Source organism: Nothobranchius furzeri, chromosome 3 (assembly GCF_043380555.1).
Source record: "Nothobranchius furzeri strain GRZ-AD chromosome 3, NfurGRZ-RIMD1, whole genome shotgun sequence".
Lineage (NCBI taxonomy): Eukaryota > Metazoa > Chordata > Actinopteri > Cyprinodontiformes > Nothobranchiidae > Nothobranchius > Nothobranchius furzeri.
Window position 1 is genome coordinate 58,042,532 of NC_091743.1, and position 11,718 is coordinate 58,054,249.

Consider the following 11,718-nt stretch of genomic DNA (forward strand, 5'->3'; position numbering starts at 1 on the left):
CCAGGCTCTTGAGAGTGACTCACAATATATGTTTTTGTTGTGTTTCAGGATCAGCCCAACATTGCTGATCATTGTTTCAAGGAACAGATGAAACTGGAAGCTGTCGACCCTGCTGCACCCATTTCCATCAGGCCTGCTACCGTCGCCAAGGTAACAGTATTTCTTATTTCTCCTGTGGTGCAATGTTTCACAGTTGTTTGCTGTTTATTCGCCTTGGTTGTTAATGTTTTCTGTCTTCTTTATCAAATAGATTTCAGTCTATTGATTTGTGAGCACATGCTCATGGTTTGTTGGAAAAAAGTAGTATTTTTACTTTATTATCAGTTTGACGTTTTCAGTCTGACTCAAACAAAACTGATAATTGAAGTAGGAATTCAATGATTGTTCAGACAAGAGTTGGAAAACTTTCAGCTAGCACGTAGACACTCAAAAATCAGATTTTTCCTCCTCAATCAGTGAATGCACCACAGCTAAAAATCTACAAATATTCTGATTCAGCTTAAAACAAAACTACAGCTGGTGAATTTTTGCTGATTTTGAAGTTACAAATAGTTCGTTTTTAATATGTTACATATAATATCCTAAATATTTGTAGAAATCCAATTTATATCTCATAGGACTGATGAGCTAACTACTAGTCCAGTTAAAGCCAAGATCAAAGTCTGTTGGCTTTGTCTTTTAACAGGTCCATTTACATGGTGATTTTATCTGAACCTTTAAAATGGCGGTTCTCCGAGAAGCGTGTAATACTACGGCTAGTAGGAGCTAATCATTAGCATTAGCATCTCCACAACATGGCGGGAGACGCTCAGGCTTCTGTTATTTGTGGAGATAAAACATCAACAATATATTTTCTACCTAAGCAGATTAAACAGAAACAGCAGGAGTAGTATTGTTGTAAGCCAATCAGAGGCGAGATGTTTATGCATACAAACATTTCCCATACATTATCATGTCATGTCAGTCTGACAGTGGTATAAAGGTTTCTAAACTAGTGTTGGATGAGATTTGAACTGTTGTAGGAAAACTCCTTACCAAGGGCTTCCTGTGAGTGATCAAGAATGAGTATGGCGGTCAGAATTGACAAAGCTCCTTGGATGAGAAGTGAAACATCTTCAAGAAACCAAACAAGTCCAGTTGCCTTTAATTCAAACCTTTAAAACCTCCAGTAAACAAACTCTCCTGTTTCAGGTGTTCAATGAGAAATACTTCCTGGTGACGATGGATGACCTGTGTGAGATTGATGAGTCAGAAGGCCCTGGGCGATCCTTCCTGTGTCACAGAGACAGTCCTGGGATCTTTCCAGCTCAGTGGAGTCTCAAAAATGGGCTCTCCCTCTCCCCCCCACCTGGTTTGTTCTGTCACACTCATCCTTTCATGACCACTTGACAAGATGCTAGTGGTGACACCCATTTGATCCTTGCAGGGTTATTTTTACCATTATCTAGACCAAAGTTATGAGCTTGCAATTCCAAACTGTCGCTCTTTCATCTTTGTAATATTTGTTGAATTTGATTCTGAGAAAGGTGTGAGAACCCCGTCTTTTATGTTTTGTCTCTGGATCTCTCTGTGTTTATTTATCATGATCAGGGTTCCAGGGTCCAGATTTCGACTGGGCAGACTACCTGAAGCAGTGTGAAGCCGAGGCTGCTCCTCAGCACAGCTTCCCAACTGTAAGTTTAGCCATCCACTATGCCATGATTTTAGGCTGTTTATGGACCACAGAAATTACTTAGAGATATTTTGCAAATTTTTTTATATCTTTTAATCAATTTCTTCAGCCAGTATGTGCCAAAAATGACCCTTTACAGGGTTTTAAGTAAGACCACCCAGTCGCTATCACCTCCTGTGGCTAGAATATTCCACTTGCAACTTCAGACTGGCAGAACTCTCTATTGGACTTAGAAAAAATTGAGCTTACATACCTGGCGCTGCAGTTTGGTTCCAGCATGTTTCAGATCATGAACACAGCCGATTTGTTTTATTTAGTGATGAGTCACTCCGGTAGACTCTAATGAAGACTGGGAGACATTTCAGCTGTTAGATTAAGGTGTTGAAAAGACTAACGCACAGCGGAGAGATTTGTTTTTGGTTCTACATACAAACACTAGGGGGTGCTAAAAGCAAGCCACAACTTCCCAGATCCCCTTTAATATTTATGTAGATTTTGAAGGCAATTTTACTTTATCTTTAAGGTCGCAATAAATCTGTCCATTTTAAAATAACACTAGCTTCCTGCTCCTCCACCCTACTGGTTGAAAGTGGAGTTACAAATGTCATAAACAACCCTGCTGCAGTCTGCTGTAGCTAGTGCTAACAATGAGCTAATGCTAACATGAGCCAACAGTAAAATAAACCACAAAGTCAAAAGGTCCACACTGTTGTACAAAAATATTATTACTTACAGGTCCAGTAGCAACAAAGCCAGGTCACCATCAGTCTGTGATTTTTGTTGCCTTCTTTCGCTACCTCAAACTAGTGTAGGCTGTGCCGATGTTCTCTCCGGTTTTAGCGCTTTGCTTTGCCTCCAAAGACAATATTCTCTTACTTTAACTTCCAGGTTCTGTCATGATGCCAACAGAAAAAGCAAACTTCTCATTTTGCTTTTTATTGATGACCAGCAAACTGAAAATGCTATCCGCTAGCTTTACAGCTAAAGCCTGATTCATGCTTCTCCATCTGCGTCAGTGCGGAGACACGCAACGTCCTTGTGGGTCTGCTGGAGAGCTCCGCAAGGACAGACGGAGTCGAGCTCCCTTTTCTAAACATCCGTCAGTCGAGACGGACAACGCAAGCTTTTGATTGGTCAGGACACCGCTGTCATCTACACCGCCGCCATTGCGCCCTCAAAAACATAAACAGAGCCGAGGATAACTAGCGGTAGACACGGAGCAGCTTGAAGAATACCTCGCGAAAAAACTCTAAAAACATGAACGTTTAGTTCCCTGTGACTGGAGGAGTGAAAAGATTTGCAGCAAGCGTTTTATTTGTGGACAGAAATGACAGGAAACATGGGCTTAGAGGTGGCGAGCGCATGAAGAGGTGAAGGAGAATGAGAGACAAATTTGTCTGTGCTAAAAAGTCTCTTATATACAAAAAAACACAATATAAACACACTATCTTGGACCGGATACATGACAGGATACCACAGAACAGCGCTACGCCCTCTGTTGTCCTGCCGGGGAATTGCTTTGCAAAACTCCCCAGGAGACGGAGAAGTATGAGAGCAAAACGCTTCCATATATCCGTGCGTGTCTGTCCCTTGCGGAGCTGACGGAGAAGCATGAATCAGGCTTAACAGTCGTAAGCAGGTAAAGTGCGCCCCCAGAACACCTACCCACTCCACAAAACTATCGAATAGTGATTTTTGGTCAGGTTTTGTCAGAGTGGTGTCAAATATGGAACTGGTCAAGTTTCTAACTCAACAATGTTAAAGCTCTAGCTTACAGTTTTAAAACCCATCTATTGTTACTTTAAAGCATATTTGTGCAAGTAATTATTTTTGTTTGCCTCAGTCTTTAGCCTGCTGTTTTTTTGTTTTAGGATTACACCAGGCACAGATATTTTTGTATTTACAGGGATTTTTTGTGTAACTGATTTCTAACTAAAGGCAAATCAATTTTAAATTGGGGTCGGATGACATTGCTGCTTCTACCTCATGTTGGGATTTAAACCTCAACAATGTTGTGCTCACTGTTCATTATTTCCCTTCTGCAGACATGCAACCCCAACTGTACTACAGTTTTGTTTTTTAATCTTTAAGTGACCTTTTTACTTGGTTTACTAAACAAATGATTTATTATAAAAGACAAAAGTTAGAAAACCAGCTTGTATCCATGTGACTCGAGTCATAATGTACATGTAAGTTTTTCTTTTAACTTTTCAGGAGCCTTGTGAACACAGCTTTAAAGAAGGCATGAAACTAGAGGCCGTCAATCCACTGTCACCTGAGAACATCCACGTGGCGGCTGTCACAAGGGTCAAAGGGCAATACATCTGGCTCAGCCTGGAAGGTGAGACGTGATAATGAAAGAAGGAAGGAAGATAAACAGATTTTTTTTATTCCTGCAGTGAACTGGACATGTTCCAGTGACACTAACCGAAAGTGCACAGCTGCTTTTACTTCTTACCTTAAATAGAAAAGAAAACGCTGAGAAATGTTACCGGTTTGGAAAATAATCCTGCAGCGACTCCTAGAGCAGCAGAGATTAACACACAGCTGCAAGCTGCATCCTATATAAATACTCTGAAATAAGAACAGTGAGAGCTGTTTACTCAGGGATTCAAACTCGTATCTGTGGTTTACATTTTACTCCCAGTTAGTGGCAGGATTAGATATGAAAAAACTGTAAAAATGACTCCATTGTTGTTTTGGTTTCCACACAGAAAAAAAATCCCAGTTTCTCTGAATGAACTCTGTTTTTGTGTGAAATTAGAGGTCAAAACAGTAGAAAAGCTCCAGTTTTTAAAATACAGAGAGAAGTCTAGTCAGGGCTACATTTGCCACCCTGGAGGTGACAATTAGTTGCCTAGTGTTTAAATAATATAAAAACTGCTGATGTGATGATATGAAGGTTGAGCGGTAACGGCTGCAAACGCTGAGGAGGATCACCTAACGTCTGGTTCTGTAGGTCTGAAGCAGCCGATGCCTGAGCTGATAGTTCACATGGATTCACTCGACATCTTTCCTGTCAGCTGGTGCGAAACAAACGGCTACCCGCTGGTCCACCCCATCAAGCCCTCAGGTATACAGTGAATCATGAACATGAGTCATCACAGCCATGCTCCTGATCTTAACTCAGCTGTTTGATGAGACTGTCACTAAAACGTACCGTAATTACCCTCACCTCACAAAAGAACGGACTGTTTTAACTCACGGTTTTGTGTTCATCTTTTCAGTTGAGAGAGAAAGAAAAATTGCGGTTGTGCAGCCGGAGAAACAGTGAGTAGAGTGAACGATGATTGGCGCTGTTTGGTCTCAACAGATTTGTAACTTCGTGGTTTTTACTACTTTACAGCAGAACTCCACCTAAGTCTTCATCACCGGATGCTGTCAAACAGCAGATCTCTACTCAGTCAGAGACGGGTGAGTGCGCCGTACGATTTCTAGTTCACAGTGAAGTGTTGTTGTTTGTATCTGACGTTTATGAACACACTCAGGCCAAGGAAATGGAAAGTACTGCTGTCCCAAGATCTACTTCAACCACCGATGCTTCTCAGGCCCTTATCTTAACAAGGGGCGCATCGCCGAGCTGCCTCAGTTCATCGGCCCTGGAAACTGTGTCCTCGTTCTGAAAGAGGTGAGGGGCCGCTCAGTAGATCAAAAAGCTATTTTAAACACAAACGTGATGATTTCAGCCTTCTGATCACTCTTAATGTGAGCAAGAATTAAAATTATTTCCAAAATAACACCCAGTTTTTTGTTTATTTTACTTGTCAGCGTGATGGTACAGTATAATAAATAAAAAATCTTTTTCATTTTAAAAATGAGGAAGTTCATTTGCTGTTTCCATTTGCATGATGCGTAGGATAAAAGGAAGCTCTCTGAGAAGAACTGCACAGTAAAAGATTGTTGTTGCAATTTGTGATGATTAAAGCTTTTGCCGACCAGGCAGTAAATGACATCAAAGCACTTTGTGCGAAGTCAAAAAAGACAAAGGCAATTGGAGTAGAACATTCAAAATATACAAAATCTGTGTCATTTAGCACTTGATGCTATTATTTTGACGAGCCTCCCTGCAGTATTTTCAGTGTAAAACAAATAAATAAATGCAATATGTTTTTATTACCAAAATAACTGATTATGATTTTCTTCAATTATCGAGCTGATCCTGTTCTGACCTGTCTGTTAGTGAATGGTAGATTAGCATGTGTTAGCTTAGTAGCCAAACATACTGACCATCAGAAATGCTAAATAGCCTTGGCTAGCTTGCATTTCACATAAAACCATTAGCTAAAATCAAAAATTTACATGAATAAGTTAAAACATTTATATTTTTGTTACATGATTGTTTACTAGTTTGCAATTTGCACAAACTGCAGAAACTTTACTTATACTAAAACATCCCAGGGTGTATCCCAGGATGCAATACACCAGTCTGGTAATAAATTTAAAAAAAAACTTTCATTCTCCAACTTCTCGAGGCTTGTAACTCTTAAGTGTTACCTTTTTAAATGCAGGTATTGACTCTGCTGATCAACTCGGCCTACAAGCCCAGCCGTGTGCTGAGAGAGCTGCAGCTGGATCAGGAGAGCCGCTGGCAAGGCCACGGAGAGACACTCAAAGCCAAGTGAGGAGAAGCACTCTTTAATCTCCGGCTTGTAAACGCTCTGCTCCTTAGAAAACTTGCTGTGATAGTCCAAGTGCTCACAGCTGGGGACACATGATGGAACCTAGACGTACTTGAAACACAAACAGAAGAGAGATCTGCACAACAGAGGCCTTCCTTAGACTTCTGATGTGTCTGGGGAGGAATTTTAAGAGCGGCCTGATTACAGCAGCTTTGTTTGGGCAGATTAAGCTTTAGTGGTCGGGATCTGTCGCACGTGTTGCTCTTTTTGTTCACTTTATTGTTTTATGGATTCATGAAAGATTTGTCACTTTTCAACACCGCTGTTCTTCAATCACCAGGTACAAGGGAAAGAGTTACCGGGCCACCGTAGAAATTGTTCGCACTGCTGATCGGGTGGCAGACTTCTGCAGGAAGACCTGCATCAAGTTGGAATGCTGCCCAAACCTGTTTGGACCGCGGATGGTTCTGGAGCACTGCTCAGAGAACTGCTCCATCCTCACCAAGACCAAATACAGTACGTGTTTTTACAGAATTATAGACGAGACTATTAAATAATCTCGCCTGACTACTTTTATTAAATCCATTTGAATAGTTATGACTTTTGTCCCATTTTCACACACCTGCTCTTCCATGAACCTCAACATGAATGTCCAAGCTTGATTTTAACCTCCTTTGGGAGTCGTCAAAGCAGAATGTTACCTGTAGAGAATGTTCCTTCGTCTCACACAGAACAGTTTTGTTTGTCGCAGCTCCGCAGCAGATGCTGTGATTAACCAGATTTGATTGCATATTTTTTGAATCGCTTTGACCCACTTTAGCTGCATATTTATCGGTTTAGTCTTTTGTTTTGGATATTTGTTCATTTCCTTTGGGGAATAAAAACCGATGAGATGCTGTAAAGTAATTGGATTCATTTCTGTTTGTAGTAATGTGTTAATTCCATAAGACATGGTTACAGCTTTTCACTGTAGGTGTTTTTTATTTTATTTTAAATCATCAGCATATTATTATGGAAAGAAAAAGAGCAAACGTGTTGGTCGTCCGCCTGGGGGCCACACCAACCTGGAGGGTGGTGTGAAAAGGAGAGGGCGAAGGAGGAAGAGGAGGAAGCAGCTTTTTGTCCATAAGAAGAGACGCTCGTCAGCCTCGGTGGATAACACACCTGCTGGGTCTCCACAAGTATGACACACATCTACTTTCTTCATTTAAATTCCTAAGGAGAGATCAAAACTGGTTCAACTGTTGTGTTTAAATTGATCTTGCAGGGCAGTGGAGATGAAGAAGATCTGGATGAAGATGATTCCCTCAGTGAGGACACTGGCTCAGAGATGCAGGACGACCTTCAGGATGATTCTGAACAATCCGTCAGTAAATCTCAGCCCACCACACCCTCCCCCTCACCACCAGCAACACCCAGGCCCTCACGCAGACGCCGGAAACCTCGCTCACCCTCCTTCTCTGATGATGAAAACCATCCTCCTTCACCTAAGGTAGGGAAGGATATCAGATTTTATTTTTCCTAGTAAGATTCATATATATGCTTCAAGCATTCTCCTTTTAAATCCCAGCATGCTTCAACAGTGTTCTACAAAACCCTACAGTCATTTAGGACTAAATGTAGTAATAATCTAACTAACGATGTACCGATGTGGGTTTTTCTGTTGTTGATACAGATGCTAATATGTGCCGTTGATTTTCATGGCCGATTTCTAGAGACTTTCCACCTTATTTATATGCAAAACCGTCACTAATAAGAGTAGATGCACAATATTTTGGGTTTAATCAGTTTTTGAAATCTCAATTTAACCAAATGTTCAATTTTAAATGTGTGGTTGACTAAAAAAAACATGTCTTGATTATTTCTGATTATAATTGGTCACTCTGAGTTTTTCATGCAGGCTGAACATAAACAGTCTCCTACAACTATCTCCTGCATTAGCTTCTGATTGAAAACAGACGGTGAAACTCTAGGATTGGAAAAACCAGACAGATCTACGTCACACTGGCATGTAACATTTATGGACTCGCCCATCTTGACTCACGACAAGGAAGGTTGTAGTTGGTTTAACGTCCAGGAATCAGCAGAGAACATCTTGGCTAACAGAAGCTAACCATTAGCATTAGAAACTCGACCACACAGCAGAACTCACTCAGGCTTGTGTTATTTGTGGAGATAAAACATCCTTGTCACAAAGCAAATTGAGTCATTGGTAGAGTTGCGTTGCATTTAGCCAATCAGAGCTAAGATGTCCAAATATCAGGAAATAAGACTCTGAATCCTGCTCTCTGAGGCTCAAGTCTGATGTGGCAATCACAGGCGCACCTGAGCTTTTTTCCTCCAGAGTAAGGCGTACAAGGCATTCATTCCTACTAGAGTGAACGAGTGAACCACAGCTTTCATACAGCTCTGTATTAAAATCAAACATTTCAAATCAATAAACTGATTAAGTATGCAATATAAAAAAGGTTAATAAAAATAACATTTATTAAGTTGATGTTTTTTCAGGAATTTAAATATACATTTAAATGAAATTCAGCACCAGGATCAGGCTACCCACAGATGTGCCTGACTTTAAATCGGCTCTACTGACTAGGCAAATTGGCCGATGCCGATTTATAAAAATGAGAAAATATCGACTAAAACGAACACAAAATGTCCACGATTAGATGTGCTTGAGTGTTTTTATAAGTTGTGGATGGTGTGAAAGATCACTCTTAACATTTGTAAAGTTGTTCCCCACAAGCTTACGTTAATGGCGCATCGTTCTTCATATTTGAATATCACTACCATTTCACAGTAGAGGTGTGAATCTTCACTTGTCTTTCGATTTGACTACGATTATTGGGTCAACGATTCAATTCGATTCAACATCCCGATGCATCACGATTATTTCATATTGATTTTCATCGATAAATAGAGGATGTCAGATAATTGCTTTTTATTTTTTTATTTTTTTTATAACAAAAACATAATTGACACAACCTGCCATCCCTCAAAAACTCTCCATTCACAACAGGTTAGGACAAAACATTTTAAACATTTAAGAAGATTTAACAAAGTAAAACAATCTGTTTCCTCGTTCAACACCACGCTTCAGGCTGAAAAAAACACGCTTTGCAAAAACTCACAAAATCTGAAAAAATACTGAAAACCTACAGGACACATAATGTAATAAAAAATACATAACTGGTTCATATATGAGTGTTTAATGTCTCTGAGCAGCTTTAGAGTCAAATATTTATGCCACAGTTCAAGGGTGTCAGAAATAACACCAAATGAAATGTTTGACTTAGTTTTTTTTATTTGAACCCAGTGGTTCATTTCTGAAGTGTTGGAGAATGAATCAAGTTCTGTTTGATGCAGAAAATAATAAAACATAAAACAAATTCTAAACTTCCAATAATATTTAAGATGTGTGTTTTATTCTTTCTGATAATAACACCAGCAGAAGGCTGTGGGCTGGATTAGGATTAAATTACCCGGCTGATGGATCTCCTTCACTAACCAGCTAACTACAAACCTTTCCACTAACCTGTCCTGTGTGACCCTCACCATGTAACCCTCATGTCCATGCTGTCTCTGGAGGAGTAGATAGGAGACAAGTCTCCTGTAACCTAAAATGAACCAAAGCTTCCTCCCAGTTTTTTTAAGTTGAATTTAACATCAGTTTATCATCATGAAACAGAAGAATAAAGTGGAACAAGAACTTCTATCTTCTATTTCTCTCTCCTTTTAACTTCTCCGTGTCTCTAAATAAAAGAGACAGACGATCACGCTGCAGCCGCTGTCATTGACCCCGCCCCCTCCCCAAGGCCGGATCTCCCGGCATCACAACACTCGGTCTGACTGAGCTCTTCGAGGAGAAATAATAATTAAATTATGAAAATTATAATGCGTGTTCGGATCATCGGTTTGGAGGAGCGTCCTCCGATCCTCTCTCTCTCTCTCTCTCTCTCTCTCTCTCTCTCTCTCTCTCTCTCTCTCTCTCTCTCTCTCTCTCTCTCTCTCTCTCTCTCTCTCTCTCTCTCTCTCTCTCTCTCTCTCTCTCTCTCTCTCTCTCTCTCTCTCTCTCTCTCTCTCTCTCTCTCTCTCTCTCTCTCTCTCTCTCTCTCTCTCTCTCTCTCTCTCTCTCTCTCTCTCTCTCAGTTGCTGTGCGAGCAAGCGGTGTGTGCCGCGTGACAACCTATATTAATGTCGATGGTGACAACCCGCTCAATTAACATAATTCACGGCTCAAGTCCAACAGAACCGGTCGGGCTGATTCGGTTCCGGTTCGGTCTCGGGTTACAACTCCAGCGCTCAGCCCTGCAGAACCACATTAAGGCGGAAGCACTTGGTAAATGTGGAAGACGCTCACTCTGACAGATATGGATGCTGCGCTGGTGCCGCCGTTAAAAAAACAAAACTACATTCCACTATAATCGATAACGGCGTACTCTTCTACGATGCAGAATCGTTTATGTCCGCATCCCGATGCATCGATTATTTGATTATTTTCCTCAGCTCTATTTCACAGGTGCTTTCACTTCCACAGATAATTAAGCTAAATTTGTTTATTTGTTTAGCTCTAGTACTTTCCTTTTGAAGTGAGCCTATCTTCCTGTCCACCGTGTTTCTGTAGACATCAAAGTTTGAACCTCCTCAGAAGTTGTGTTTGGACACCAGCCCACTGGAGTGGAGTGTTGCTGATGTGGTTCGCTTCATCCGGACTACTGACTGTGCACCTTTAGCAAGGATTTTCCTGGACCAGGTCAGGAATTCCTGCAGACTAAAACGGCAATTTAAAAAAACACTTCAGTTGTCAGCGCATACAATGATCCTCTGAAACCTTAGTGATGTCACAAACAAATCTTTGCATTTCTTTGTGTTTGCAGGAGATTGACGGACAGGCGCTGCTGCTGCTGAACCTTCCAACGGTGCAGGAGTGCATGGAGCTGAAGTTGGGACCAGCCATAAAGCTGTGCCACCACATTGAGAGAGTCAAACTGGCTTTTTATCAGCAGTTTGCTACGTAGTTAACGAGGAAGGCCAATGGGACCTGATGCATCCTGTTCTGCATCTTCACCCTGAAAAAACGTGGAAGATGCCTTTTACTGATCTGTTTTTGTAACGTTGGGCTTTCTTTAGAATCCATTCAGACTGATGAAGCAACATTTCCTGATCGTTTTGGGGACTAAAGAGCAATGCAGTAGTCGAAAACATTACGTGTGTGATGGAACAGAGGAAGGGCGGGGGACACTTTGATGTTTAAATTAATCAAAGTATAATATAAAACAAGCAAAAATAAAACAGCTATGAAAGATCAGATTTTAAGTTCAACAGGTTTGAAATAAATTGAAATAACATTTTTTATAACTCTACCTTCTACCCTCTGAATTGTTCAGTCTCCTAACATTTCTTGTCCTTCTAGAGCAAACAAACATC

General features: G+C 40.8%; 1 protein-coding gene across 2 annotated transcripts in view; it reads left to right on the forward strand.

The window, feature by feature from the left end:
- sfmbt1 (Scm like with four mbt domains 1) overlaps positions 1 to 11,505 on the forward strand; it is a 31,255-nt gene extending 19,750 nt beyond the window's left edge. Inside the window, exons 8-21 of one of the 2 annotated variants that reach the window (XM_070549908.1) lie at positions 49 to 150; positions 1,192 to 1,351; positions 1,591 to 1,673; positions 3,887 to 4,013; positions 4,632 to 4,745; positions 4,900 to 4,942; positions 5,019 to 5,086; positions 5,161 to 5,300; positions 6,181 to 6,290; positions 6,632 to 6,807; positions 7,294 to 7,472; positions 7,559 to 7,783; positions 10,916 to 11,044; positions 11,169 to 11,505. In XM_070549908.1, coding sequence (XP_070406009.1) covers positions 49 to 150; positions 1,192 to 1,351; positions 1,591 to 1,673; positions 3,887 to 4,013; positions 4,632 to 4,745; positions 4,900 to 4,942; positions 5,019 to 5,086; positions 5,161 to 5,300; positions 6,181 to 6,290; positions 6,632 to 6,807; positions 7,294 to 7,472; positions 7,559 to 7,783; positions 10,916 to 11,044; positions 11,169 to 11,309 — 1,797 coding nt within the window. In that variant the 3' untranslated portion in view covers positions 11,310 to 11,505. The remainder of the gene's footprint in view (positions 1 to 48; positions 151 to 1,191; positions 1,352 to 1,590; positions 1,674 to 3,886; positions 4,014 to 4,631; positions 4,746 to 4,899; positions 4,943 to 5,018; positions 5,087 to 5,160; positions 5,301 to 6,180; positions 6,291 to 6,631; positions 6,808 to 7,293; positions 7,473 to 7,558; positions 7,784 to 10,915; positions 11,045 to 11,168) is intronic. The other variant, XM_070549909.1, reaches the window with a different exon arrangement.
- The last annotated feature ends 213 nt before the right edge of the window (positions 11,506 to 11,718 follow it).